At 27.2% G+C, this 27,843-nt stretch overlaps 1 protein-coding gene across 1 annotated transcript in view; it reads right to left on the reverse strand.

The window, feature by feature from the left end:
• Nucleotides 1-27,843, reverse strand: part of unc80 (unc80, NALCN channel complex subunit) — a 97,540-nt gene that overhangs the window by 16,496 nt on the left and 53,201 nt on the right. Inside the window, exons 37-54 of the mRNA XM_043046998.3 lie at nucleotides 26,743-26,826; nucleotides 26,033-26,101; nucleotides 25,808-25,906; nucleotides 24,258-24,354; nucleotides 23,071-23,225; nucleotides 20,282-20,428; nucleotides 20,096-20,140; nucleotides 18,050-18,234; nucleotides 17,834-17,963; nucleotides 14,824-14,889; nucleotides 13,746-13,964; nucleotides 12,194-12,351; nucleotides 10,557-10,667; nucleotides 9,733-9,967; nucleotides 8,420-8,623; nucleotides 4,731-4,770; nucleotides 4,581-4,636; nucleotides 3,701-3,865 (exon numbers count right to left, since the gene is read on the reverse strand). Coding sequence (XP_042902932.2) covers nucleotides 3,701-3,865; nucleotides 4,581-4,636; nucleotides 4,731-4,770; nucleotides 8,420-8,623; nucleotides 9,733-9,967; nucleotides 10,557-10,667; nucleotides 12,194-12,351; nucleotides 13,746-13,964; nucleotides 14,824-14,889; nucleotides 17,834-17,963; nucleotides 18,050-18,234; nucleotides 20,096-20,140; nucleotides 20,282-20,428; nucleotides 23,071-23,225; nucleotides 24,258-24,354; nucleotides 25,808-25,906; nucleotides 26,033-26,101; nucleotides 26,743-26,826 — 2,265 coding nt within the window. The remainder of the gene's footprint in view (nucleotides 1-3,700; nucleotides 3,866-4,580; nucleotides 4,637-4,730; nucleotides 4,771-8,419; nucleotides 8,624-9,732; nucleotides 9,968-10,556; nucleotides 10,668-12,193; nucleotides 12,352-13,745; nucleotides 13,965-14,823; nucleotides 14,890-17,833; nucleotides 17,964-18,049; nucleotides 18,235-20,095; nucleotides 20,141-20,281; nucleotides 20,429-23,070; nucleotides 23,226-24,257; nucleotides 24,355-25,807; nucleotides 25,907-26,032; nucleotides 26,102-26,742; nucleotides 26,827-27,843) is intronic.

The following is a 27,843-nucleotide window of genomic DNA, read 5'->3' on the forward strand; positions in this document are numbered from 1 at the left end:
CTTTTTGTTAATTTTCTTTTAAGCAAAATGTGTCTAATTTAAATCCTGCAAATAAAAAATGAATTAATTCATCATTTACTTACTACTATTATTATTCTTATTAAATTATACTATTATTATTTAATTATAATAATAGTATAATGCAAAAATAGTATAATTTGATAGTATTAGATTAGAATTGAATAATTAATACTATTATTAAATTCACTATTCATAGAAAAAACATATTTTGTGAAGACCAAACACTAACAGGCTTGCAACGTTACGCCCGTGCTTCTAAACAATTTTGGTAAGGTGAGTAGCACTTTAAATATTGTGGGAATCTACAACCGCCTCGGTAAATACCTAAACATCAAGCTTGTGTTCCTATTGTTCTTCGAAATCTCTAATAGTAGTAACGAAACTAAGACTCAATTCGATTGTTCGAATACGCATATTCCTGTCCTAATGTTAAAGATGCTGAACAAAAAGTTTAAAATTGCAATTAAAGTGAACATTAAGAAATTACTTTTCCATCATAAAAAACCTATAATTTTTTTTCTACTTAAGCAGACATAATAATTAGGTCTATGCTTATTTTCATTTCTGTGAGAATTCGACTGATGTCCATGTTTTTGTTAAAATTTATGTAAAAATGTTGAAAATCTTTACAGCAAAAAATTTCGCTTTCCTCTCCTTGAAATAGTGTCTAAATTTTCATTGTAATATATTTTTATTGCTTTCAATTCTAAAAATATATTTTATTAATTTGATTTGATATTAAAAACAATTTGATTGTTAACGTCACACTATATTAACTGTAACCACGGTCCGGATATCATGCTTGGTAATGTTCTGAAGACAATCCTTACCTATCCTAAAAATAAGTGTCGAGCTATTACGATTTAGATATAGAAAAGCAGATTTCGATACATCAACTGTTTAAACGCTTCTCAACTACCTATTAATTAATTTGAATAGCGAACTTCTTTTAGTGCAATTGGAACAATAAACCGCCATAAAGAATTTTACTTTAGTATAAAATTAAATAAGTGCATTTTTCTAATTAATAATAGAAATATTTAGATTAAATCTCTAAAATAGTTTCAGAATTACGCCTGACACTAGCAACGAAATGACCCTGTCGACGAAATGACCCTGTCAACGAAAAGACCCTGTCGACGAAATGACTTGTCGACGAAATGACCCTGTCGACGAAATGACCCTGTCGACGAAATCACCCTGTAAATGAAAAGACTCTGTCGACGAAATGACCCTGTCGACGAAATGACCTGTCGACGAAATGACCCTGTCGACGAAATGACCCTGTCGACGAAATGACTTGTCGAAGAAATGACCCTGTCGACGAAATGACCCTGTAAATGAAAAGACCCTGTCGACGAAATGACCCTGTAAATGAAAAGACCCTGTCAACTAAATGACTTGTCGACGAAATGACCCGGTCGACGAAATGACTTGTCGACGAAATGACCCTGTCGACGAAATGACCCTGTAAATGAAAAGACTCTGTCGACGAAATGACCCTGTCGACGAAATGACCCTGTAAATGAAAAGACTCTGTCGACGAAATGACCCTGTCGACGAAATGACCTGTCGACGAAATGACCCTGTCGACGAAATGACCCTGTCGACGGAATGACTTGTCGAAGAAATGACCCTGTCGACGAAATGACCCTGTAAATGAAAAGACCCTGTCGACGAAATGACCCTGTAAATGAAAAGACCCTGTCAACTAAATGACTTGTCGACGAAATGACCCTGTCGACGAAATGACTTGTCGACGAAATGACCCTGTAAATGAAAAGACCCTGTCGACGAAATGACCCTGTCGACGAAATGACCCTGTAAATGAAAAGACTCTGTCGACGAAATGACCCTGTCGACGAAATGACCTGTCGACGAAATGACCCTGTCGACGAAATGACCCTGTCGACGAAATGACTTGTCGAAGAAATGACCCTGTCGACGAAATGACCCTGTAAATGAAAAGACCCTTTCGACGAAATGACCCTGTAAATGAAAAGACCCTGTCGACGAAATGACCCTGTAAATGAAAAGACCCTGTCAACGAAATGACTTGTCGACGAAATGACCCTGTCGACGAAATGACCTTGACGACGAAACGACCCTGTAAATGAAAAGACCCTGTCGACGAAATGACCCTGTCGACGAAATGACCCTGTCGACGAAATCACTTGTCGACGAAATGACCCTGTCGACGAAATGACTTGTCGACGAAATTACTTTTCGACGAAATGACTTGTCGATGAAATGACCCTGTCGACGAAATGACCTGTCGACGAAATGACCCTGTCGACGAAATGACCCTGTCGACGAAATGACTTGTCGACGAAATGACCCTGTCGACGAAATGACTTGTCGACGAAATGACCCTGTCGACGAAATGACCCTGTCGACGAAATGACTTGTCGATGAAATGACCCTGTCGACGAAATGACCCTGTCGACGAAATGACTTGTCGACGAAATGACCCTGTCGACGAAATGACCTTGTCGACGAAATGACCCTGTCGACGAAATGACTTGTCGACGAAATGACCCTGTCGACGAAATGGCCTGTCGACGAAACAACCCTGTCGAGGAAACGGCCTGTCGACGAAATGACCTAGTCGATGAAATGGTCTGTCGATGAAGTGGTGTCGATGAAATGGCCTGTCGATGAAGTGATTGTCGATGAAATGAACCAGACCCGGGAAATATATGTAATAGCAATGCAAATGCAAATTTTTGAAAAACTATGAGATTTCATTGTTTTTATTACACAATTTTAACAGCATTGTTAAGAACAATTCAACCAAAAGTTATTGAGCAAGTAAATGACAATTTGATTTAGCCTTTTTTCAATGTTATTTTGTCACCAATATTTAAAACATGCGTTACTAAAATTAAAAACAAATTCTAATTTGTAACTTATTTTTAAAAATCTATTTTAAAAAAAAGATCCACATTATGGCCTTAAGAAAAATTGCTAACTACAAAAAATGTCAGCTCTAAACAGAAACTTTTTTAAACACTAAATCTAAGAAATTAAAGTAATTTTGAATGTAAACATCATCGGAAATAAAATTCAAAATGTGAAATAACATCATAATCACAATTAACAAATCAATTATTGTATGTAAGAATATAAAAATTAGAAAAAGCTGAATTCAAACTTTCCTAAGACCTGTACTTAATGTTCATTAAATCAGTTCACTTGCTAAATCCAAATTTAAGAAAAGTGCAAAAATTTTACTAAGGAAAAACAACTCATAGGAATCGCTTTCAGATTATCTTATAGTAAGAAGGGAATATGAATCTACATCATTATAGTTCAGATCAGTATTTTAAGTAAATCTTCCTTTTCTGAGTTACTACATTCACTGACCTTTTAACTTCTTTTTTTGTTTTTGTTTTTGCTTTAAAATTGTTCTTTTCTGACATCATATATATATATATATATATATATCTTGCTTCTTGAATTATTTCCCTCACTAAATTGGGGGAAATAGGGGGAAAGAATTTCTAGGGGGATATAATTTCTAGCTAAAAGAGTATACTCTTATGCATTTATAACACTGAGCCAAACGTAACACTTCATCAAAATTAAATTTTTGAAATCTTCTCAAGAATGGAATTACATAATTGGGTCATGCTGTTATTTAATCAGAATCATTATGAGGGAACTGAAGAGAACTTACCCCTAATGCAATCATCTGCATGGCAACAAGACGAACAACGACAGAGCAAAATCCAGGGGGTGGGGATTGATTCATGACAGAGGAAGAAGAAGGAAGATTGCTAGAACTTTCAGCTAGAGTACTTTGGTCACCAAGAATAATACTTTGACAGCAACTCACAAGAGACTAAAAGTTTAGGAAAAAAAAAAACACTTTGTTACATTCATTGGTTTTAAAACATGCACCTATCTTCAAAGAAAAAAATAGGAGCTAAAGAATTTTTTTCGTTCAGTAGTTTAGCAAAACTTATGTCTAGAATTTTAACAAAGTACCATAATTCACAAATAATTTATGTAAAAAAGAAAAATACTTTTGGAATTTGATTTAAAAAGCAAGAGATTTTGACTAATTTACAACATTAATTTCCAATGCGAAAAAAAATTATATCTAATTTATATTAATTCACACTAGATAACGTTCAAACAAGTTTTTTTTTAAATCTCACACAACATTAATCAGTACTGACTTATTTAAAATATATGTTATTTGAATTTTTATTCTAAAATTAAAAAAAAAAAGAAGAAAAGAAAAAAATGATAATTGGCCGTGTGTAGAATTTTAGCAATTTTCAAAACCCTTACAACATTAATTACCTGGAAGAGTTCGTAATTTGCTCATTATATATCATTTTCATGTAATAACATTTAGAAGAACAGAAGGATAACAAGTTTAAGTAAAAGTAATATAAACTAAAAAATAATTGTTACACTTTATTTCAATTTTATCCAAATTTTTTATTTAGAGAAAAATTAACATACATTTTTTTATAACATTGATCAGATAAAAAATATTTAAAGTGAATAGAAACATTCAAATATTTCATAAAAATAAATATGCTTACTTTTAGATGAGGAAGATGTACTATGTACGGGTGTCTATATAATGTGAGGTACACACCTTTTAACAGAATATAAGTATATGTAATACAAATATAAATTGACATAAATATTGTAAGAAACGTGTAAAACAAAGAAGAATGCTGTATATTTACCTTTTAGGAGGGATCTTGCAGCATTCCAATCGGTTGAACGCTAAAATATGAACATTTGAATAAAACTGAGAGGAAACTTGTTTAAGCATAACATTAAAGCAAAACGTGTGCTATGCTTATTACAGTAAATATAAAAAAGTTAATGCAGCATTTGCAGCATTCTAATCGGTTGAACGCTAAAATATGAACATTTGAATAAAACTGAGAGGAAACTTGTTTAAGCATAACATTAAAGGAAAACTTGTGTTATGCTTATTACAGTAAATATGAAAAAGTTAATGCAACATTAAAAAAATAAACGAATAATCATAATTAAGGAAAAATACAATGAAATGCCTTTTTAGCTATAGTTGAGTTGAACATAGGAAATTTCCAAGAACACATTAACATGATTTTGATAAATACTCTAGCAATTAATATCAGCAATATGGTCTTCAATTTTCATGAAATTTAGTTTATTCATAGGGAAAAAATTACTTTAAACTTAAATTTATTCATAATCGTAGCAATTTGGGAACTTATTTTTCGATAACAAGGCAAAGCAATCAAATTGTTAAAATTCAAATTAGAGAGTTTGATGGTATGAAAGATTAATTTTCTGTAGATGGAAACAATAATAGTAGAAGGAAACTGCAGTCTACTGTGATAGCTTTAAAGTGAAGGAGCTCTTCTTTGAATAGGTAACTATATGAAGTAAAAGAATACAAAATATAAAATTCTATAATAACAGAACTTTCTTTGAAAGCAACGAGCTTATAAGTAGCAGAACTTTCAAAAGAAAGACTAATTGAAGCAATAAAAAAAAATGGAAATAAAATAAAAATATGGCCACTGAAGCCGACATCTTCAGTGAGTACCAGGTCTGGAAGCCACAGAACAAAACCTTTTCTATTGTGTGTATAAATAAAGTGGACAAATGTCAAAATTAGCTCTCTTAGTACCCTGAAGGTTTTGTAAAAGTCCAGGGAGAAATACAAGAAATACATAAAATCAAATAAGAAGAGAAATTTCAAACAAAAACTTGAGAATATAATATAAAAGTGAAGAAATAAAAACTTACAGCAAACCGGTCAAACAGCAATCTCACAAACTAACTAAATGTGAAAGAAACATTTGAAATAAAAGAAAACACCCTCTATAAAATGCGTAGTAGGGAAAAAGGATAGTAAAAGTAGATTACATAACAGATTAATGAAATGCTCAACTGGGGCTGCTCAGTCAAGACTTTAATTTCGCCCTGTTAAAATAAATTAGTATTTCTCAATCATTTTCCTAATCAAAAAATTAACATTACAATAATTATAAGGAAAATCATTATTACTCAAATTATTCACAAAATTATTCGCAGCCTCCCAAAAACTTTCAACATTATTGCAAATTTTTTTAATTCTAAACATTTGCTAAAAAAACAAATTTTTGAAAATTTTATTGCACAAATTAGTATTAAAGTTATAGAAAAAAATAACTTCAAATTTAAAAGCTTTTCGTTAATCAAAATCACCAATTTTAATTATTTTATCAACAATATCAATTTTAAAATCTAAATATTCAACATTTAAGCAATTCTCATTAGTTTTTTTCAAAACCAAATCTTTAGGATGAATGCTATAAATAAAAGCATAATTATCACAATTAAACAAAATCAAATCATCAATATATCTAAATGCATTAAAATCACTATACTCCGGAAATTTAGCTTCAAAAAAATGTAAAAAAACATTAACAAAAGAACCAGAAAAGAAATTACTTAGTGGAATTCTAATAATTTGTTTATAAAAATCTAAACCATTAAAAAGTATATTCTCAAAAAGATTAAACCTGCATAAATCTAACCAATAAGATTTATCAATTTTCTCATTAATTAAATACTTATCATATATGCCACTACAAATTTCAACAATCTGTTTCAACAAATTTTCAAAATCAAAAGTATTACTACTAGAAATAACATTATTATTAATATAGTCCAAAACATCAACGTTACTTTTTATAACGATATTTTTCTCTTTTTTAATTTTAAGTAAAATAATTTTAAGAAAATTAAATAACTTTTTACTAATAACAGAATTGTAACAATCAGTACCACACGCAATAAACCTAAATTTGACCGGACATTTATGAAATTTAACAATAGGAAATAAATATGGAAATGTAATTCTATTAAATTTTAATTTAAATTTCAATTTTTTACTAAATGCAATAATCCTTTTTTCAAATGGTTTCTGATAAATAGTAGTGAGAAATTTATTGCAATTATGAGAAATAAGAACTTCTAAGAAAGGTAAACACTTATTATTTTCTTGTTCAACTAAGAATTGTATACAATGATCTATGGAATTCATAATATTGAGAATGTGATTAATGCCAGAATTGTCCATCATTATAAAACAATCGTCAACGAATCGTCTATAAAAAGGGAACATTAATAAATCGAAGAATTTCACTTCAAAGTAGTGCATATAAGGAACTGAGAGGACAGCATTTAATCAGGTCTTGCTTTTATGTTAATTATGATAATCTAATAAATAGATAATATGATAATCTTATTTAAGTAGCATTAAAAGTCTATAAAATAAACTAAATCAATTAGTTGATTAATATTTTATATGAAGTTTCTCCATTTAATTAAATTTAACAATCTTAAAATAGTTGCTTGAGATATTATCCAAAACGTATTGGAAAAATTCCCTTAAAAAATGAAGTTTTCTCTTTTAAAATTATTGAAAACAAAAGATGTAGGGGAGAGTCGGGTAGCCCCGCCCACTTAAGGAGTATTGCTTATATTTCTGTATAATATTGAGTAATAATCAATATTTTTGTATGTTTCGATTGTTTTATCATCTAATTAAATAATGCAAAAAGAATAAACCAAAAAAAGAATAGTTTAACTTAAAAAAATAGAAATTTAAAAAAACATATTTTTCAACTCTTTTCAAAATGTGTCGAGTAGCACCGCCCAGTTACAAAAATTATGTTTTTTGACTGTTTTTTCAGGTGTAAAGGAAAATGACCAATGTATTGACAATAGATAAACCTTATTTATCATTTTTATCACAAAATTATTTTATTTATTACATATTTATATACTTTTAGTGAATTCCATAATTTAATAACAACAATATTTGTTGCTAAAAATGCATATAACATTCAAATTTGAAGCAATAAAATAATAATCTTTGCAACCGTACATTTATCGACGAAATAAAATTGTGCGGTGATATCCGACATTCATGTGAGCGGGGCTCCCCGAAATCTAATTTTTTTGTAAATTTGTAATTACTCGAACAATTTTTCACACATAAACTTCTTACTTTGTGCAAATTAAACTTAAGACTACATACTTTAATGCTGTATGTATAGAAAAAATTATTTTTTTAGTATTAAAATGAAGTTTAATCGAAACATTCAACAAATTTTTCTTAATTTCATGACTATCACACTTATTTTCAAAACTATTCCTTACCATGTTAACAGCTGCATAAATACTTGAAACTTTGAAAATAATCTTCTTTTAATATAACAATTAATGTACGATGGCCCATTGACTTGAAAAAATATTCTATACATATGAAATTGACAGTGGGCGGGGCTACCCGACTCTCCCCTATATGTACAGTAAATAACAATTGTACCGAATAACAATAAATAATAATTGTGTTAACTAACAACCAAATTCCTAATAGACTTACTCGAATAGCGGGTTTTTTAGCAATCTTGTTAAAAGTCTTATCGATCCGACGCAAGACCATTATGAGGGCTGGTCGCATTGTTTCCTGTGCCCACTCAGAATGAGGCAATACTTCATTCATGTAACGCTGCAAACCTCGGCAAGACATTGTAATTGGATCATATGGTGCAAATTTCAAAAGACTGTGAGCCACTTCAGCTAATCTCTGAAATTAAACATATTTATATAAGTTTAGAATATACATAAAATAATCAGAATAAATATTGCAATATAAAGTTAGCTAGCAGGAAGATAATGAACTACACTCATAAGTAACTTTTTAACATTCATAACTAAAAAACAAGGAAAAAGAAAATATTGCACAAATGTAGAAATTGTTAGTATAGTCATTAACTTTAAACGCTATTTGTAATTTTTTTTCTGCTTCCCTCCAAAAGAAACTAATTTTCTCCATGATAGGAATATTTTATTTTTCGGATTGAATCTAGTAACATCAATTTGGATATTTGAATAAATATAATTAAGAAATTTCAGCACCTAAGGCAGTCAAACAACTAAAAAAAAACTTTTTGTTGTAAAAAGCATTAATGAAAATGTAAGGATAAAGTGCTGTTATAATGAAATGTATACGGATTTGCTATGAAGAAATTGTGCATTGTAATAAAATTATTGCAAAATGTAAAGTATATTAAATTTAACCTTATTCATTATAAATTTGGCATACCTACCAAAGTTCCATTACATTATATATACAAAAATTGTAAAAAAGAAGAACATTTTTTTAAAAAATTTAAAGAATACGCTAGAAATTTATGAATATAATAATTTTGAAATGCTAGGGATGGCGGATATCAAATTTAGAAATATCTGAATAACAATAACTTGTAACAGTTTTTAAAAAAAGAATCAATTTATTACTAATAAAAAAATAAAAATATATATATAGCATTTGGGAAATGTTCCTATTAACTGTGAATAACATGTTAATAACATAAAATTTCAATTAAATAAAATTAAATTGCTATTAAAATAGAAAACTATTAGTGTAAGATTAACATAGCAAGACTAACAAATGGAAGTTTCGTTTAATTGATATGATTATTAGTGCACAAATTCATAATAAGCTAGGTTGAAAAATCCTAATTGTTGCTACCTGACCTCAATCTTTTTTAGTCTGTGCTTTCAAAGTTGTTTTTTATTAGTTTTTAGATTTTTAAAAGAGTGATTAAAATTTTTTAGTGAAGTAGTATACTAGAGTTTATTCAAACTATTATAAAACATAAATATATTCAAAGCATAGATAGAAATACTCACAAAATGACATTTTTGATCCAACAATTCTGTTGCTTTGCTGGAAAGATCTTTTATTATTTTTGCCAGTTCTGCAAGTCTAGCAGAGCATATAGTAAGGAATTCTGATACAACACTAAGTAAAATATCTCTGGGACGACGAAATTCAGTTTTCATAATATCAGTGTCTCCAGCTGGGCGATCATATTGTGGTTGTGTAAGTGGTTTGCGTGAACTATAATAGCTGTCAGTCATAAATCTGAAAGAAAAAAATATTATTTATAAGCAAATATGAACATGCAGATAAATAAAAGTAACTCATACAGCAAAATATTTTTTAATTGAATATAAGATTATGAGGCAATATTGGAAACACAATGGCAATAAAAGTTACTAATGTAGTATACAAAAAATTTATCAACCTTTTTGTTTACGAAATGATGTTTAGTAACTAAAAATATTGACGCAAAAATGATAAAAATTATAATAAAATATATCTAAAATATATCTTAATATATTTAAGTTCCTGCAAAAAATTTTAGACATTTATTTTATTACATTAAAATATATTTGAGGTATGAACATTTTATCTTGAAAGATTGTATGTCTTCCACGTAGTAATGGGGACTAGGTTTATGTCTGCAGCTTAACCTTATCTTTACTTACCTTATCTACTTTCTATGCATGCATAGAAAGTACTTCAACACACTAATAAATTTTAATTAAAATGATATGAAGTATTTATGCATAAATTACATGTAATGACATAAAAAGACAACAATATTCAACCAAACTGTAATTTCAAATAACGGCAATAATTTATATGAGCAAAATAATTTTTTTCTTACTTAGATTGGCTATCGTCATCTACTTCATACGGAGGAGAATAAGCTCCTCTTGACATATTTTTGATACTGGATCCACGTAAATCAGTTGTACGTTGTGGTCCTGTGTAGTTCCTACATGTTTGCCGATGTCAGAACAAAACAAAAAAGAAAAATACAAAAGGACATTCATTAAGGATCATCCTATATTCAATGCAAGTAGAATGTTCCCTAATAAATACCCTTATTATATAATTTTAGAATCCTCATCAAAAATGAAGTAAAAAGAGCACATGTTACCTATCGCAAAATAATTCGGAAAAAAGAAAACAGCTATGAATTACTACTGACTGTAAGCATCAAAAGCTGTTTGAATCAAAGCTGCCAGAGAAAACACAAGGGATTATAAAAATATTATTTCAAATGTCTCCTTGTTTCATCAAAAAATATAAAAATAGTTTTGATACTTTTCATCTTCTTCCATTAATTATTAATTTTTTAAATTCATTTTTGAGAAAGATTTTAAAAATTTATATTAAGGGCAGTGATTACAGAACACTCAATAACAAAAGAAATGGGTAAAATATTTTTTTACACCAGTGAAGTAAAAATTTAAACATTAGTGAGATTAAAAAAGCTAATAAATTTAAAACATCGTAATATCACAACATACATAAAAATATAGCTGTAACTCTAAAGGGTTTGAAGAGAGCTCTTTAAACTTTAAAAATAATAATTTGCACTATGAAGCATTCTTTAGTTTCATAAGAAATAAAAAGCTTTAATTATTAATTACAAATATATCAGTTATTATTAAAGTTTCTTTCAAACTAAATATCAAAAATTTTGCATACAATATTTAGTGCAGTAAAGTGTTTTAATCAATAATTTTTTTCTTCTGTGTTATCAATAACTTGTGTGTGTCAAATAAATTTGCCTTTCTCAATCTGTAGATTCTGAATCATTATTTTGTGTATGATTGTTAAATTAGTCAATATATATTACAGGGCTAATAGTTACACAAAAATGAAGTGCACTGAAAAAAAAAATTTTTTTCTGTAGAAAATTATAGCAGTATTTTCTTTTACAATAGAAGAGTTTTGAATGACACTATACATAATTTAAATAAGATAATTAATTGTTTAAACGAATTAATATTTATATTGATATTTTTTATTACTTAAAAATTGCAATATCTACCAAGGGTTGTCATTAGAGCTGAGCAATATATTGTTAAATATCAATATTTTTTAAACATCATTATAACAACATTTTAAAAAGTATTCTTACGATGTATCACAAATGTCTAGTCGGACAATAAATATCAAGATCAATATTGACTTGGATAAATGCATATCATCGATAATGAAAATTATCAAACAAAATAATATCAGGATCATTACCGAAAATGTAAAATATTGAATAAGATAATATCACATGCATTATCAATGATTTTAATTATGGAATACAATATAATGCTGAGTAAAACTTTTCGCCAATAATGAAAATATTAGGAAATGTAAATTAGTTAAATAGGAAAGTATTCACATATCAATAATTCTAGACATTATATACAAATGAAAATTTACACGACTTAGAAAAGTAGCAACAAAATAAAATATTTAATATTAAATTAACATGAAATCAGAAGGTAATTTAACCTGGCAAGAGCTTCACAGTTGCTAATAAGAGTTTTCATACAGATCGATATATTGTGAATCATGCTCAGCTCAGATCGGGAACCACCAGGGGTCTCCTTTTTCGTAGTCAGATTCTGCAGATGCCGTAAGTAGAAAGGTAATATAGCCTCAAGAATTGTCTAAAAGTAAATAATTCCAAATGGTTCTAACTAAGCAAAAATTAAAAAACAATGTAATTTTATAGTTAAATTTATATAGTATAGAAGAGTTAGCCTCCTTGTAAAAATATAAGCAAATGAACAATTTTTAAGACATAATATTTTAGCATTGCTTCAATCCCCTTTCAGAACACCATTTTTGTTAAGTACTTATAATGAACTTGTTAAACAGTGTTTTAAACAGTGTTCATTAACTATTAAAAACAAAAAAGTACATTACATAATTATTGATCTCTTTTAAACAGACAATTTATAAGAAAAGCAAATTTTTTCAGTTGGTAATAATTTTAGAAGGAAACTCAATGCTTGGCACTAGCAATATTTAAAAAAAAATATTTAGAAAGATAATTTATAAAAACTTTCATATGTAACAGACAAGAATGCCACTCAAATCAAGCAAGAATCTGTATGCTTAAAATATTAATATTTAACATTTTTCATAAGTATAAGCATTCATTAGTTTTATTGTGAGTTAACACTAAAGATTCATAAAATAGATATTTAAAAAAAAACATGTATTTTTTAAATGCAGAGATAGCTTTATTCACTTTATATTTATTAAGTGAATAAAGCTTAAGTAAAGACACATGTTAAGCAATAATTTAAAAAAAATACATTTATAAGTTCAAAAACATCCTACATATTACAGCTTCCCATTAAAAATAAAATAGAGGCAGGAGACTTATATTTTCCGCTTATTTTTGAATGAAACTAAATATTTTAACTACAGTGGCATTTTCACAATTTAGTCAGTAATAATATTTAGTTTTAAAACGGAAATGATGTCATTTTTAAAATAAAGTGAAATTTAGAAATTAGGTAAATATTTTGTTAGTTTTAAGATTAAAATAAAACTTTTGTTCGTTAATTTTAAAATAAATTGGCAATGCAGTAGAAATTCCACAAGAAAATTTGAAACCAATAGAAAATTTTAAAAAGATAACAATGAAAAATATAATAATAATAACCAAAGCTGACGTTGTCAAGGGGTACCAGCCTCGAAAGTCATAAAAATATTATATTTTCGTTGTAATTATTATATTTCTCATTATTTTCATTTTTTAAAAAAAATTTTTCTATTAATTATAATGATTAAGTTAGTTTTATGATTTCGTTGGAATGGTATTTATATTTCTACTATGCAATTTTAGACACATAATTTTAATATCATAAAACAAAGTTTAAAAATTAAAAGAAAGAAAATATCTTCTTTAAAATTCCTTTTAAACTACTTTTTGATTATTATTTATTTATTTTTTAAATTTTTTTTTTGCATTTGAGCAAAATTAATCTTCTATAAAACTTGATATTTAGATAAAATTTGCAAAAGAAAGAAAGACAAGAAAAACACTTACAAGCATTTGATGACCCCTTTGAGAATCGGCAGCATAAGCTACCACTGTAATACACAGAGAGATAGCATCCAGTATAGAAAGAGTATCTGGATCATTTTGATAACAAAAGTCTAATGCGCGAAGGGGTTTTTCACAATCTACTAATTCTAAAATATCCAGTGGGTCGACCACGTACTGTTCCAGAGATTGCAGTAGTTGAAAGAAAGCTTTTGGTTGAACCTTAAAAATAAAGATAACCACAATCTATTATTTACTGAAATTATGAAAATAATTAAAGAAAAAGAGCGAACTGAATAAAATCTCTATGCCATATGAAATAATGCTCTTTATAAATAACATATTTTTAAGGCTGTTATGGATCTGTAACATGGCCATGAACGTTAGGTGCAGTTCAACTCTAATCAGTTCTCTCTTTGATTAATGTAAAAATAACACAAAGAAAATCCACAGTTTTTTTGAAAGTGAGAAGCGTCAGCAATTTAATTATTTAATACTTTGAAAGTGATTTCATTGCTGCATGATTAAACTCATAAAAATATACAAAACAATTAGATCTTTCATTGTTTTTATTGATTTTTATCTAGGTCTAAAAGTAAATTGGGCCATACTGGGTATTTTTAATATTTTTTAAAACTATTTATCAACTGTTGTATAAAACTATTGTATAAAGTCTCGTCAATTGTTTTAAAAAAAATTGTCATATTGCTTAAACTAAAGTACACAGTTCGAGTACCTAAAACTTGAAGCAAATTTTTAAAGTAAAGAGTTTCAAAAATCATCGTTAAAGATTATCCACAAATTACAACAAAATTGATATTTAAAAAAAAAAAAAATAATACTAAGAACTTTTAAAAAATTATTATGAATAAATTTTCTTAAGAGATTATTAAAAGAAATGATTTTCCAATCCACTTAATTAAAACTAATCATTAACTATTTTTATTAAACTAATATTTGAAACAGTTTTAGCATTAAGTATCAAAAAACAAAAGACGCTAATTCAGTTTCCGATGAAAGAAAATTTTCCCCAGTTTTAAATAGTTATCAAAAAAAGAATAACATGAAAGATAAAAATCACCTTGCTTGCATCACCATAACTGCTTTGAACATCCATATCTAAAATGGGAGCTGCACTTCCAAACATCTAAAAACATCAATAGTTATAGTGTTACATTATATTTATAACATTACTTTACAACTCCCAGCAATTGAGAAACTGTATGTCACCATTAAAATTTAATTTTTTTTGAAGCGCTGAATTGATTACTTATACTTTTAAAATGTGTTAGTGTAGTGTAACTACCACTATAATAATCTATTTCAATTCACTAGTATATAAGGCGTGTTAACTCAATTCTGTCTTGAGGTATCTCAGATAGATGAAAGTTGACACTGTTGATAACTCCTCTCCACACATTGGTGACTTTCGGATGTGATCTGAACACGCCTATCTTGACAGTAACGCCCACTTTGATATAAAAATATCTACTTAGATAAATGGTAAACATTGAACAGTTGACTTGCTATTTGTGACTGCGACATTGTTCTCCTCGCACTGTTGCTACTTAGTATTGATCACACACCACTGGAGCTTGTATTTACTCGACTGCTAATAGCAACAAAGGAGTGACCACTTTCACAACCGTGCACTTAATACAGCTGTCATGATCAGCTCTCAAACTCCGGTGAACTTAATACAGCTCTCCCGGTCTTTCGCAAAATAGCAATGATTTGACTAGTGATACCTATACATCGAATTCCATCCTAGATAAAATTCTGGTGGGGGAGAAATGTAGTGTGACTACCACTACAATAACCTATTCCTAGTATATAAGACGCTAGTATATACCACTAGTATATAAGACGTGTTAACTCAATTCTATCCTGAGGTACCTTTAGATAGATGTATGTTGACAACTCCTCTTCCCACAGTTAGAAATGTGTTAATAATTATAAGAGGATATTTTACTAAGTATTGATTTAGTTTGTTCAACTTACTCACTAGAAAAAAAAAAAAAAAAAGCAAAGGTCAGCGGTCAGCAAAGGAAAAGAGGCAATTATCAAATTTTTAATTATACAATAGCTTAAAGAAAAATTATATGTTTTAACATAATTCCCTTAACATAATTTGTAACTTTTGTATGAATACAATGAAAGTTTTGTTAAGCAATATAAATTCGTCACTGCTGTCAGCATTAAATTTAATAATAAATTCTATAATACTTTTAAAGGAATTCCGTGTTTCTTAGATATTAATTACAATCACTGAAACATTCCTAAAAACTAATAAACCTACTATTATTTGTCGTAGCATTCATCATCAATAAGTAATTCTGCAAAACTTTAAATGAAACTAAATGTCTCTTCACAAGAACATTTCTCAGAACTAGCAAATCTACTATAATTTGTCATAAAATTCAGCATCAATAACTAATTCCATAGGACTTTTCTTGGAATTTAATGTTTATTTTATCTTAATTAACGTCACTAACATTCCTTCCTTAGAACTAATAACTCTACTAGTATTTGTTATGACATTTTATAACAAATTTTGTAGGACTTTTTGTGGAATGCAATGTTCATTTTATCTAATTATCTATGTAAGAACATTGCTTGAAACTAAAAAATCTGTTACTATTTGTCTTAGCATTTAGCACCAGTAAAATATTCTGCACAACTTTACATGGAATTCAGTATCTTTTTAATCTTAATTATCTTCACCAAAACATTCCTTAGAACTAATAATCTACTAGCTTCTGTTACAACATTCTATAATAAATTCTGGAAGACTTTCTACAGAATTCAATAATCACTTTATAAAATTATCAATAATAAAAATATTCTTTAGAACTAAAACATTTCTTAGAACTAAAAAATCTGCTACTATCTGTCATAGCATTTAGCATCAATAACAAATTCTATAGGACTTTACATGGAATGTAGTATTAGTTTTATCTCAATTATCTTCACTAAAACATCTTTTTTAGAACTCAAAATTCTGTTACTTTTTGCCATAGCATTTAGTATCAATTAAATTCTCGAAGACTTAATGACATGGAATTTATTGCATGGTACTCAATGTTCCTTTTACCTAATTATCTACCCTGAAACACTCTTTAGAATTAAAAAATCAATATAATTTGTTGTAACATTAAACATCAATGACAAATTCTGTAAGCAGGGTTCCCACTCAATTTCAGAAAAAAAATCCCTGACTTTACCATGTATACGAGGTAAATTTCGATGAAAATTGAGATTGTATTTTCACCAGAAAACTTTGATTCATTTATTTGTAATGAGAAATATTACATTTTTGGTGTTAAAAAATATTATGAAAAGAGGAAGGAAACATTTCAGTTTGACTAAAATGTGAAATTTTTGCAAAAAATATTTGTAATAGGTGTTAGAATTATTTAATTTAAATCTCAATAGCTGATTACTGTTACTGACAATTTTAAGTCTGGTTACTTTCCAGGTATGATATAGGAATATTCCAGTTTTTTTTTCAAAACAAATTGTAACTTTACCTGACTATTCCCTGATTTTTGAAGTCAAAATAAAATTCCCAGAAAATTCCAGGTTTTCTCTGTTATCCCTGACCCGGGGAACCCTGTGTAAGACTTCACATAAAATTCAGTGTTTATATAGCTAAATTATCTTCACTATAATAGTTCTTAGAACTAATAAATCTACTACTATTTGCCATAACATTAAGTATCATAAACAAATTCTGTTAGATGCATACAAATGATGATGCATAGAAATTTTTATTTTAGTCTTTAAATTTTGTTTTATATTTTTTATGAAAAAAATACTAAGAAAGTGTTTTATAATAAATACAATATCATCTAAATATATGAAAAAAACTGGTTAATATTAAGAAAGTTAAAGTTTTTAATTTGAGCTGAGACATTTTATTTACTTGATCTTTCACTTTGCACTTTGAAAAAAGTGAATGACAAATAGCATTTAAGAAAAATAAAATTATTAATTACAATAAATTTGTTTAAATTACATAAAAGCAATAAAAATAAATCATATTTAGATCATTTAGATAATTCTTCTTTGAAACAAAATGCAAAACTAACCTGCAGTATAAATGGCTTTCGATGCAAAATATAGAACTGCTTGCAAACAAATTCCAAAGTACGGCAAAGTAAATTATTCGTTTGATGATTAGAATAAGTACGTAAAATTGTTGGCATAATAAGTAAGTACCTGTAAAAAAATATAATTTACATTAGAATTATTACAAATAAAACGTAATATTGCAATTTTGTTAATAAAAATAAATAGTTAACTACCCATTAGAAGCAAAAATATTTTTGAACTGCAAAGCTGCATTCATAAAAGTAGACATACAAAAACGTAAAATCATGGCATCTTCAGGATGTAAAACTAAGGCCCCATTAATAACGTTTAAAAAGAGATGTATATCTGATGAATGAACAAAGAGACCAGCCATGGCTTCAAACATCCGAGCAACAAGCTAAAATAAAATAACAATAACATCATACACAGTAAAAAAGATTATATATATTTCATAAACTTAGTTACACTAGTTTACATCTAACCCTCTGGGCATTAGTCTCAGCTTTTTTGAACTTTCAACAGGTAGCTTTCCAACGTCAAAAAAAGTAAAAATAATCGTTGAAGTAAAAATAATATGTGCAAATGACAATAGATACTAGGAATTTCAAAATAAGTAATAAAAAAGCATTTTTTTCAAGCATTATTAAGTGTTGGAAAACAATATGTATGACATTACAGTTTCTGATGGTTAAAGCATTCCAATTAACTGTCTATGTTGTATTTGTATGATAAAACTTTATTTGAAGTAGATATGTTTTAAAATATCTTTAATGACATAATAAATTTAATACAGAAAACAGATTATAAAGTGTGCACACATTGACGAAGAGCTCCTAGCAGTACTTTATGGTTGAAAAGAAAATTTACTAACTTTGTTTTGAATGCTAAATTTAAAATATTCACAGATTATAAATCTTTTATTGCGATATTGAAAAAACCATTGTATTGTCAATAAACAATGGTTAATAATAGACAATTATTTAACAACAATGTTAACCATTGTCTATTTACAGTTGAAATGTTGCAATTTTGAGTTAGTCTATAAACCTGGTAAAGAAATGTATTTAACAGGGACGTAGGTAAGGGAGGTGTTTAAGGGATTCAAACTCTTCAAATGGCAATTTTTAATATTTCTCATTCTTTAAAAAAATATTTATAAAATATATTTTTTTGCTTCTTTTAAATTTTTTATAACTTGAAAATTAACAGTTCAAAAATCACTTTCATTACACCAGTACATGTCACTTCCTTTTCATTCAAGCAATAGTCTGAAGTCAGCGACCAAATTTACAAGGTCCTTGTCATTCTCTTATAAGGATAGCAGATTCCTTTTTACTATGGAAAAATGTTTACTACTTCGAATTACCCTACTTTATCAATCCTTATCTTGATAGCCCTAAATTTCACAAAGTATTTATAGTAATTTAGTATTTATGTTAAAAACTTATAACTGGAAACAAAAGTTATCTTTAAAAAAATCCAATGTTTCAAAAGAAACAATTATACGCCAACATTACCTTTTCTGGAAATTATGTTTTTGGAATGAATTAAATGTTATATAAAAAAAAGAGTATTATGTACATCTGAAACTAACAATTTATTTCTCCTCTTTAAAATTCTCATAAAACTATCATAACTCATCTCTTTATTACAAAATTACATTTCATCTTTATTACAAAAATCGTGATTTGGCTAATGTAATGTAAAAAAATAAATGAATAAATTAACAAGAGATAAAAATGGCTATTGTACTTATCTAAATACATATTATATCATGTGCTTAGTGAAAAGCAATCAAATGGAGTTAAAAAAAACACCAATCTGCTAAAACAATGAAAAAATCAAATTAAAAAAAAATAGCTACTGTTACTCAGAGGTGTAGGACATTTATCTATCTGAAAAATTAAATTTAATAAAAATGAAATAAAATTGAAAATAAGTAAATAAAATACAGATGAAAAAAAAGAAGAGGGAAACCAAAATAACATTTATTTAAAAAAAAATATCTATATTAAGAAAATATTTAATTCAAGATCAGGCAATTTTTAACTTACACATCTTTGTTACAGTAATTTTATGCGTTCTTATTAAATTATAAGCAAAAAATATTTCTAAGGGACTTAATTCAAAAAAATTCATAAATAGCAGTTTTTTTTTGGTACACACAGGTAAAAAATGATATAAAGTGCTAGCTAAAAGTTGGCTCTGCTGGGCTAATAACAATTACAATATAAAATATAAAAGATTATAACACTTACTTTTACCCATACCAATTTATGAAGAGTATCCATGTTAAGCATTTCCTAAAATATATATATATATATATATAATCACACATTTATAATAAATGTTATATTTAAATACGTAAGAATAAACATAGTAAACTTATTGTTTTAATAAATAACTTCAGAGTAAAATATGTTAGAACATTTAACATGTTTCACCTTTCCAAGAATGCCTGCATACAGATTGAAATCGCATTCCAAAGCTTTACGAGGAAAGGATGGAAGCTTCATAAGCTCCTCATGCAAAAAGAAAACTCTTTGAGCAACTTGAGTGTTAGATTTTGAAATTGCCAAGCTCATCAGGACCTGTTGGAATGTTAATATTGGAAATGAGAACAAAACGTAAACAGAAACACAAATTTTATGATCAAATTGGTGTAACAAAGTTTAATAGAAATAGATATTTCACTGGCAAAATTAAAAATTTATCATCCTAAAGGATATTTAAAATTGGTCGGTAAGGAATGAAACAATTCAACATGTCACATATTGGAAAGACATTCTGTAAATGCAAGATGATAAACTGGAAAACAAAGAAAAGAGTAAGGACTTTATGCATCGCCAAGGCATTCAATGGAATGCCAAATGATAAACTGGTAAAATATGAAACAGTAAAGCACATTATAAACTGCCAAGGCATTCTACAAAATGCAAAATGATGAATAAACATTTCATAAATTGTTAAAACTTCTATAGAATGCAATATGACAAACAGCAACATATGAAACGATTTAGCATTTCAGTAATTATCAAGGCATTCTACAGAATGTCAAAAGGCAAACTGGCAAAGTATAAAATGATTAAGTCCTTAACTGCCGCGGTCGTATATATATGTCTCAGCCAGACGATGCGTTAACTGCCGCAGGCTTATATATACGCTTTCTCTAAGTACTATGCTTTGCATTGCGCTGCTATAAATAGAACTACACTCCCGGCTTGTGAATGCAGTAAAATGACCTTGTAAGTGTTCGCCAATGAAAGTGTTTGCATTGAATGTATTACCAATTTCGGAGGAGGGGGAAAGGGGGAATGGGAAAGGGCTGTGTTGGAAAAGTCATATCATAATATTTATTGCTTGTGTGTTTCTATTTGAGTAAGGTCGGGTTTATTCTTCTTTCGCTTTCGTTTCCAGTGTATATTCATCGAGAATCCCGCTATCAGTGCAATGAATGTGATGTTGGCTTATGTGTCCAACCATGTTTCAGGATTTATCATACAACAGCTAAGTTTTAACATCTTTTATATTGTATTTTTATTCTTTAATTTAAGTTTTGTATTTTCTTTTTTCCCCTTTCTTCTTTTGCGAAAGTAATCTGTTTTTAAATTGCAAAGCGAGCATCTTTCCCCCCCCCAAAACAAAGTACCAGAGTAAACAAAGTACCCCCCCCCCAAACAGAGTAACAAAGCGCACTTGAGCGAAAAACTGTGGCACTAGGGAGTGAATCATGTAAATTTTACTCGGCAGGTAAGGGGTTAAACATCACACACATTGCAAAGTCTAATTACAAACCGGCAAACTACAAGCTCTTTTTCTCTAAAATATTAATGTTATTCTTATCAAACCAAAACTTTTGAGTTTTTAAGGAGTAAGGATTGAGCGTTTTTGAAATAATTGTCTTATCATGACCTTTTTCTTAAGCTTGGTCTAAAGAGCTTTTGCCATTTACAGAATGCCCACCAATTACATTTAAAGCTCAGGTAGAATAAGAAAAATTCTCATATTCCATCCTTTGCCTAAAACTGTCAGACATTCTATAAAATTAAATAAATTAATAATAATTCTCATATTTCATACTTTAATTAATACTGTGAGGCATTCTATAAAATTAAGTAAATTTAAAATAATTATAATGCTTCACACTTTAATTTGTCAGACATTTCATAAAATTAAGTAAATTAATAATTCTCATACTTAATACTTCGCCTAAAACTGCCAGGAATTCTATAAAATTAAAAAGGATAATAATAAATCTCATATTTCACACTTTCAGGCTTTCTATAAAATCAAGTAAATTAATAATAATTCTCAGAAAATATCATTCAAAGAATGCTGTCATTTCATAAATTGTGTGTAACAAAAAACACTGTTGCAAGTAATATATAATTCTGAGATTAAAAAAAATAGAAGTTAGGTACATTTGTTACACAAATTGATTTTCACTAAACTCTTCAGCAATAAAATTTTTTGACACATAGCTCTTTTTGAATAACAAATATTTAAAATAATATACTAGTAATTATTTAATTGAAAACAAAAAAGAAATAGAAACTAAAGACAAGTTTAATATAGAAACAATAATTTAATAAATCTAAATGTCAAAGGTGTGATGTACTTTTTTTAAAATATTGCCAAATCAAATTACATTTTCATGCTTTTCAGTATTTTATTTACTTTAGCTAATAAACATTTTACCCATTACTTACATCTTAAATTATATAATACTGAAAGGTAATAATCAACAGAACATCTTTTTAAAATGTCTTTCCAGTTTTAAATTATTTCAGAATAACGTAAACATATGAAATATTTAAAAGGTGAACAATAATGCTGTTGACATTAACCAGTTACAGTATGAAATAGTAAATTTCTTGATACAATTTAAATACATTGCAAGTGAAATTTTTTGTTATTATATAAACAGCTGAAGATAAAACATATTTAGTAATAAACTTTGATTCTCCTAGTAAATATAGTAAAAATAAGTGTGAGTACATTTTATATGAAACTTATAATGCAAGCATAGATTTGTTTCATGAAAACCAACTTTTCTGTAATTTTAAAACAATGCAGAAATGCTTCAATTATTTCAAAACGATTTAAAAGTATATAAAATCATTAAAAACAAAATTTGAAGTTCAAAAAGAATTTTTTTAAAAAATTTTTTACATTCAAGAGAATTACTTATGCAGGAATTAAAATACTATGTTACATGTGAAACTCTACTTACTTTTCCTAATTCTAGAAAGCGTAGTTTAAATGATTGACTTTGCATTAATTCAAAAGCTGAATCAGGGTTTATATGAACTAATGATAACTGAGGGTATTGGGAACGCTTGAAAAAGTAAAAATCTCGAACATAACTTTCAGGACAGTGCATCATATCTGCAAAATAAAATATTTTTTAAAAATATTACTTCATTTGATTTATATCATAACAAGTAAATCTCTTGACAAATCTTTTATTAATACATATTATTATAATTATATATTTTATTATTCGTTTATTGCTTGAAAAATTAATTATATGTACAACCTGCAATAATATTTTTTTTCTCTATGATATTAATGTAGATAACATGAATCTGTAATGTGTATTAACTTTTTTAAAATTATTATAGAACACGAATAAAAATTATTTCAAATAAATATTTAGATATCGGTGATGCAATTTTTTACGAATAATAAAATCTTATACTTTTTTGAGGAGATTAAATTTTTAAATATATTGCATCTTATTCAACAATTCATCTACATATCTCAGAACAGTTTTTTCTAACATTGTTTTTTTATAATTCATTAATTTCAATACTTCATATTAAAAAAAAAAATTATGTTGTTAAACATTATATGTTAAACAGATTATTATGCTCACAAATTTATTTATCAAATTAAAAATTTATCAAAATAGGTAATCACATTGCACCAATCATAAATAACATTATATACTTATGGTTTAGAAGTCAGTGCCAGAAACTATATTTAAGACAAAAATAAAAAGATGAGACAAAAAGATAATAAATAAATAAATAAAAGAGAAAAAATCACTAGTATTTCAGAAAAATTAAATTGGCTCATTTGCAAGTAAATAATTTATAAACAAAATTTCTATATTGAGCAAAAACTAATAAGTTTTTCAATGCATCAACATATGCAGATTTTAAATTTAGTAGCAAAAATAACGTCAAGCTTGATCTATATGACACGTAAACTATATATATATATATATAGTAGGTTGTAACAGTTCGTGGTCTGAAGATGTGGTATAATTATCAATGGCAATATTACAATGTTAACATACATAGTAGTCCAGGAAACAGAGTTTATTTATATAATTCATAACTAATTCAAATTATTACAGTAAAAAAATTTGCAATTTTTTTAATTTTATTTGAATATAGAAAGAATTCTTCTCACTTGTTTTGGTGTCAACCAAAAAATAAGAATTTTGCTGGTTTTCTTCAATACTAAAGAAATCTAAGCTATCTTGCAAAATAAGTGAAAACTGTGTATCCTGCAAAAGTAAATTTAAATCAAGAAAATAGGTTAAAAATACAAAATTGACTTTTATGATAAAGTTGATTTAACTTTTGTAACAAACATTAAATGACTCAGTCCATTTAATTACATAGTCAATTTATAGATCATAGCATACTTTTATAAATTCAGCATAAACACTTCAAATCTAATAAATTCATTACAATCCATAATTTAAAATTCCTCATGAATTTTCAACATAAAATACCTTTTTTTTTCTTAGACTAGATATATTTTTCCTTAAATTTTATTTATCAAGAGCAATTTTTCTTGAAAATAGCAAGTTAGAAACAGGCTAAGAACTAATTTGAACCAAAACACAATTTTAAAGCTCTCTTCATGATTTTTAAATCCAATACAACTGTGAATATAATCAATAGAAAATGCTAACAGTAACATTTATAAAAAGCTTTTAATACCTTCTCTAAACATACATTAAAATATTTGCAATCTGATATTATAACAACCAGTTAAAACTCATAACCATAATGTGAAAATAGTTTTCAATAAAATTTAAGTTTTTAGCATGCAGATTAATTATTTTTGACCATTTAATATAATGATTCATTATTTAAAAACATGCACTATTTTCTCGGTTTCAAAAGTCAAACACTTTGAAGTTAGGTGCTTACAATTTGGGGATAACTAAAATTAGACAATAACCATTAGAGTTAACAATAATTATTAGAGTTGGCAACAATCTTATCATAGGAAACATTGCTTGCTGTAAAACAGCAAGGTCATTAATTAAATTAATCAAGGCCACTGTATTTATATACCATGAACATAAAATGCAAATAGAATTTTTTTGTTGTTGTTGATGAAAACAGTATTAAAGTCTGAGTATTAAACATTACCTCTGTTTAAATTAATATTTAATTTGACTAAAACAAAAGTATTGAAATAATTCCTTCTTGAACTCACAAAGTATTATATGTAGAGATTACAAATAATTGTTGTGAATAACTTTTAATGCTAGTGAAAAAAAAAAAATAATAATAATCATACTTCTTAAAGCGTGATAATTTTCAATAAAAATGATCATTTGTCCATTTAAACATAGAAAACATGATTTTGAGCCAAATGCAATAAAAAAGGAAAACTTAATTTTAATGATTTGGCCAAAAAGTGAAACTTAACAGACAGTTTTAAGCAAACACATTACAGTAAAGAAGGCCTTCAACTTTTACTAAAAGTATTGATGTCTCATTAATTAATACTTATTTTGCAATTAGAATCTATTTGAAGAATATTTTTATCAGACATGTTCAGTTAAGAAAAATGTTTAATCAATATACTTATTAATCAAAGCATTAGAGGAATCAATATAATTTTTAAGTATTAAATGACATTTAAAAGCTAGGAAATATGTACTGCCTATTACTCATACAACTCAATACATTATAGAAATATAAAGAACTGTAGCAAACCTCATGAATAGGATACTGTGATGGTATACCACTTGCATCTGGGCCATGTATAATTATTTTCTTTGCACTAGGCACATTTGCAGTAATTAAAAGTGTTGCCTGAAGAAAAATAATAACTTTAAGTATTATATGAAAACTGTTAGAGATTAAAAACTAATTAACAAAATTTCATTGTCAAATAAAAATATTTTAAGAACAGGATAAATTAATTTTTAACTGACTTACATCACACTGCTCTTTTCTCAAAACTTGTTTTAAATCTTTTAGAAATAATCCATTAACACTCGGGGCAACCTTAAACAGAAAAATTACATTTAGCAAAGAAGAGAAACAATGTTAAAATCACATTGAATAAAGGGTCTTGAATGATAAGTATCAGAGCCCAACCTTCCATTAGGAGAATCCAAGCAATCGCCTAGCAATGCTAGAGAATTAGGGTGGAAAATTCAAAATTTGATTTGTTTAAAATATTTTTAAAAAATATTCATTTCAATGTTTTTTATAATCTGGAATGTACAAACACAAAAGAAAAAAAATATTTTTCACATAAAATATTATATTTTTATTGGCTAATAAGGAAAATTAAAATTTTTTTAAATTCATAATGTATTGTTTAGGAATATTTCTTAATGCTTAGAATTAATTTTTTCCTTCAACAAATCGTATTACATTTGATATGTATTTTATTTTGAATTTGTTACTGCTTCATGCGAAAAAATTTTTTTTATACAGTTGGGAAATACAATAATTATTCATGACAATCAATCAGATAAAATTACGCAAACAAAAATTTTCAGAATCAATTCATAAAATATAATGTAATTCGCAAGATATATATAGTGCGTGCATATATATGAGGCTGAAATTTTTTTTCCCTTAATGGTGCCAAAGAAGGTTGGGCTGGCCCCGAGAAGTTTTCTAAAAGCAATACTTACTTGCCAAAGAACAGAAAGTGCATTACCAATATGATCTTGCCCTCCTTCAACAGGAGCTCGAACATAAAACATAACATAACCAATCTGGAGAAAAAAAACAGGAAAGTTAAACACAAAATAAATTAAATATTTATTTATAACTGAAAATATTGAATCAGTCATATATAAGCCTGTTTTTAAACATGAAAATAAATTATGGAGTTGATTATTGTCATTAAAAAACCAAAATGTAATTTTTAGCTAAAATATTTAAAATTTTTTATAGTACAAAAAAAAAAGGTTTTTAATTTAAATTTTTTTCCTCATAATATTAAACGTCATATTATATTTTAGCAATTTTTGAAATATTTTAGCAAGTTTAGTAATATTTTAGCAAAAAAACATCCAGAAGCTGCTTTTGTGTAAAAAATATTGAAGTATTTTGGCTAAAAATCACTTTTTACTTTTTTAATGACAAAAAAAAATATATTTCTCTATGCTGAAAAGTACGATATTTAACATTATGCAAAAAACAAGAGGTGGTAAAAACTGTAATTTTCTTGTTAAAATGTTTTGAGATTTTCAAAATAATTTCCCCCAAAAATTGTTTCAATACAATTTCCAACATTTTAATAACGTTGTTCCTTTTTTTCTTTGTAATGACACCAAAATTTAGAAAACTGGCTTGAAACATAAAAAGTTACAGATATTAAGAAGACATGAGCTACCTTCTGCTAATCATGTTAATTTGTTAAAAATTTCTAAGTGCATCCCTCTCCCTAATGGTCCAAAAAATGTGGGGAAAAAAAACTACTTTAGTTTTTATTCATCATGTACTTTTTCACAACAACATTTCATAAAAATCTGTGACATGGCAACAAAAAGATTTTTTTACTTTGGTCCAATTCCAATGTATATTCATAATATAATAGTACTTAATAATAATTATGTGACGAAAATGTCATATAATTTAAAAGTCAAGAATTTGTTATTGGATACAACAGAGACTTAGATGAAATCTCAAACTTAAGTGGTAGCAATGAAGGGAAAATGCATGTAACGCATCAAGATATTTCACCGTCCACTAATCAAATATATTGAAATCAATAATGCAACAGTTAC

The sequence above is a fragment of the Parasteatoda tepidariorum genome, chromosome 6 (genome assembly GCF_982258835.1).
Source record: "Parasteatoda tepidariorum strain Cologne lab strain chromosome 6, Ptep-v5.0, whole genome shotgun sequence".
Classification (NCBI taxonomy): Eukaryota; Metazoa; Arthropoda; class Arachnida; order Araneae; family Theridiidae; genus Parasteatoda; species Parasteatoda tepidariorum.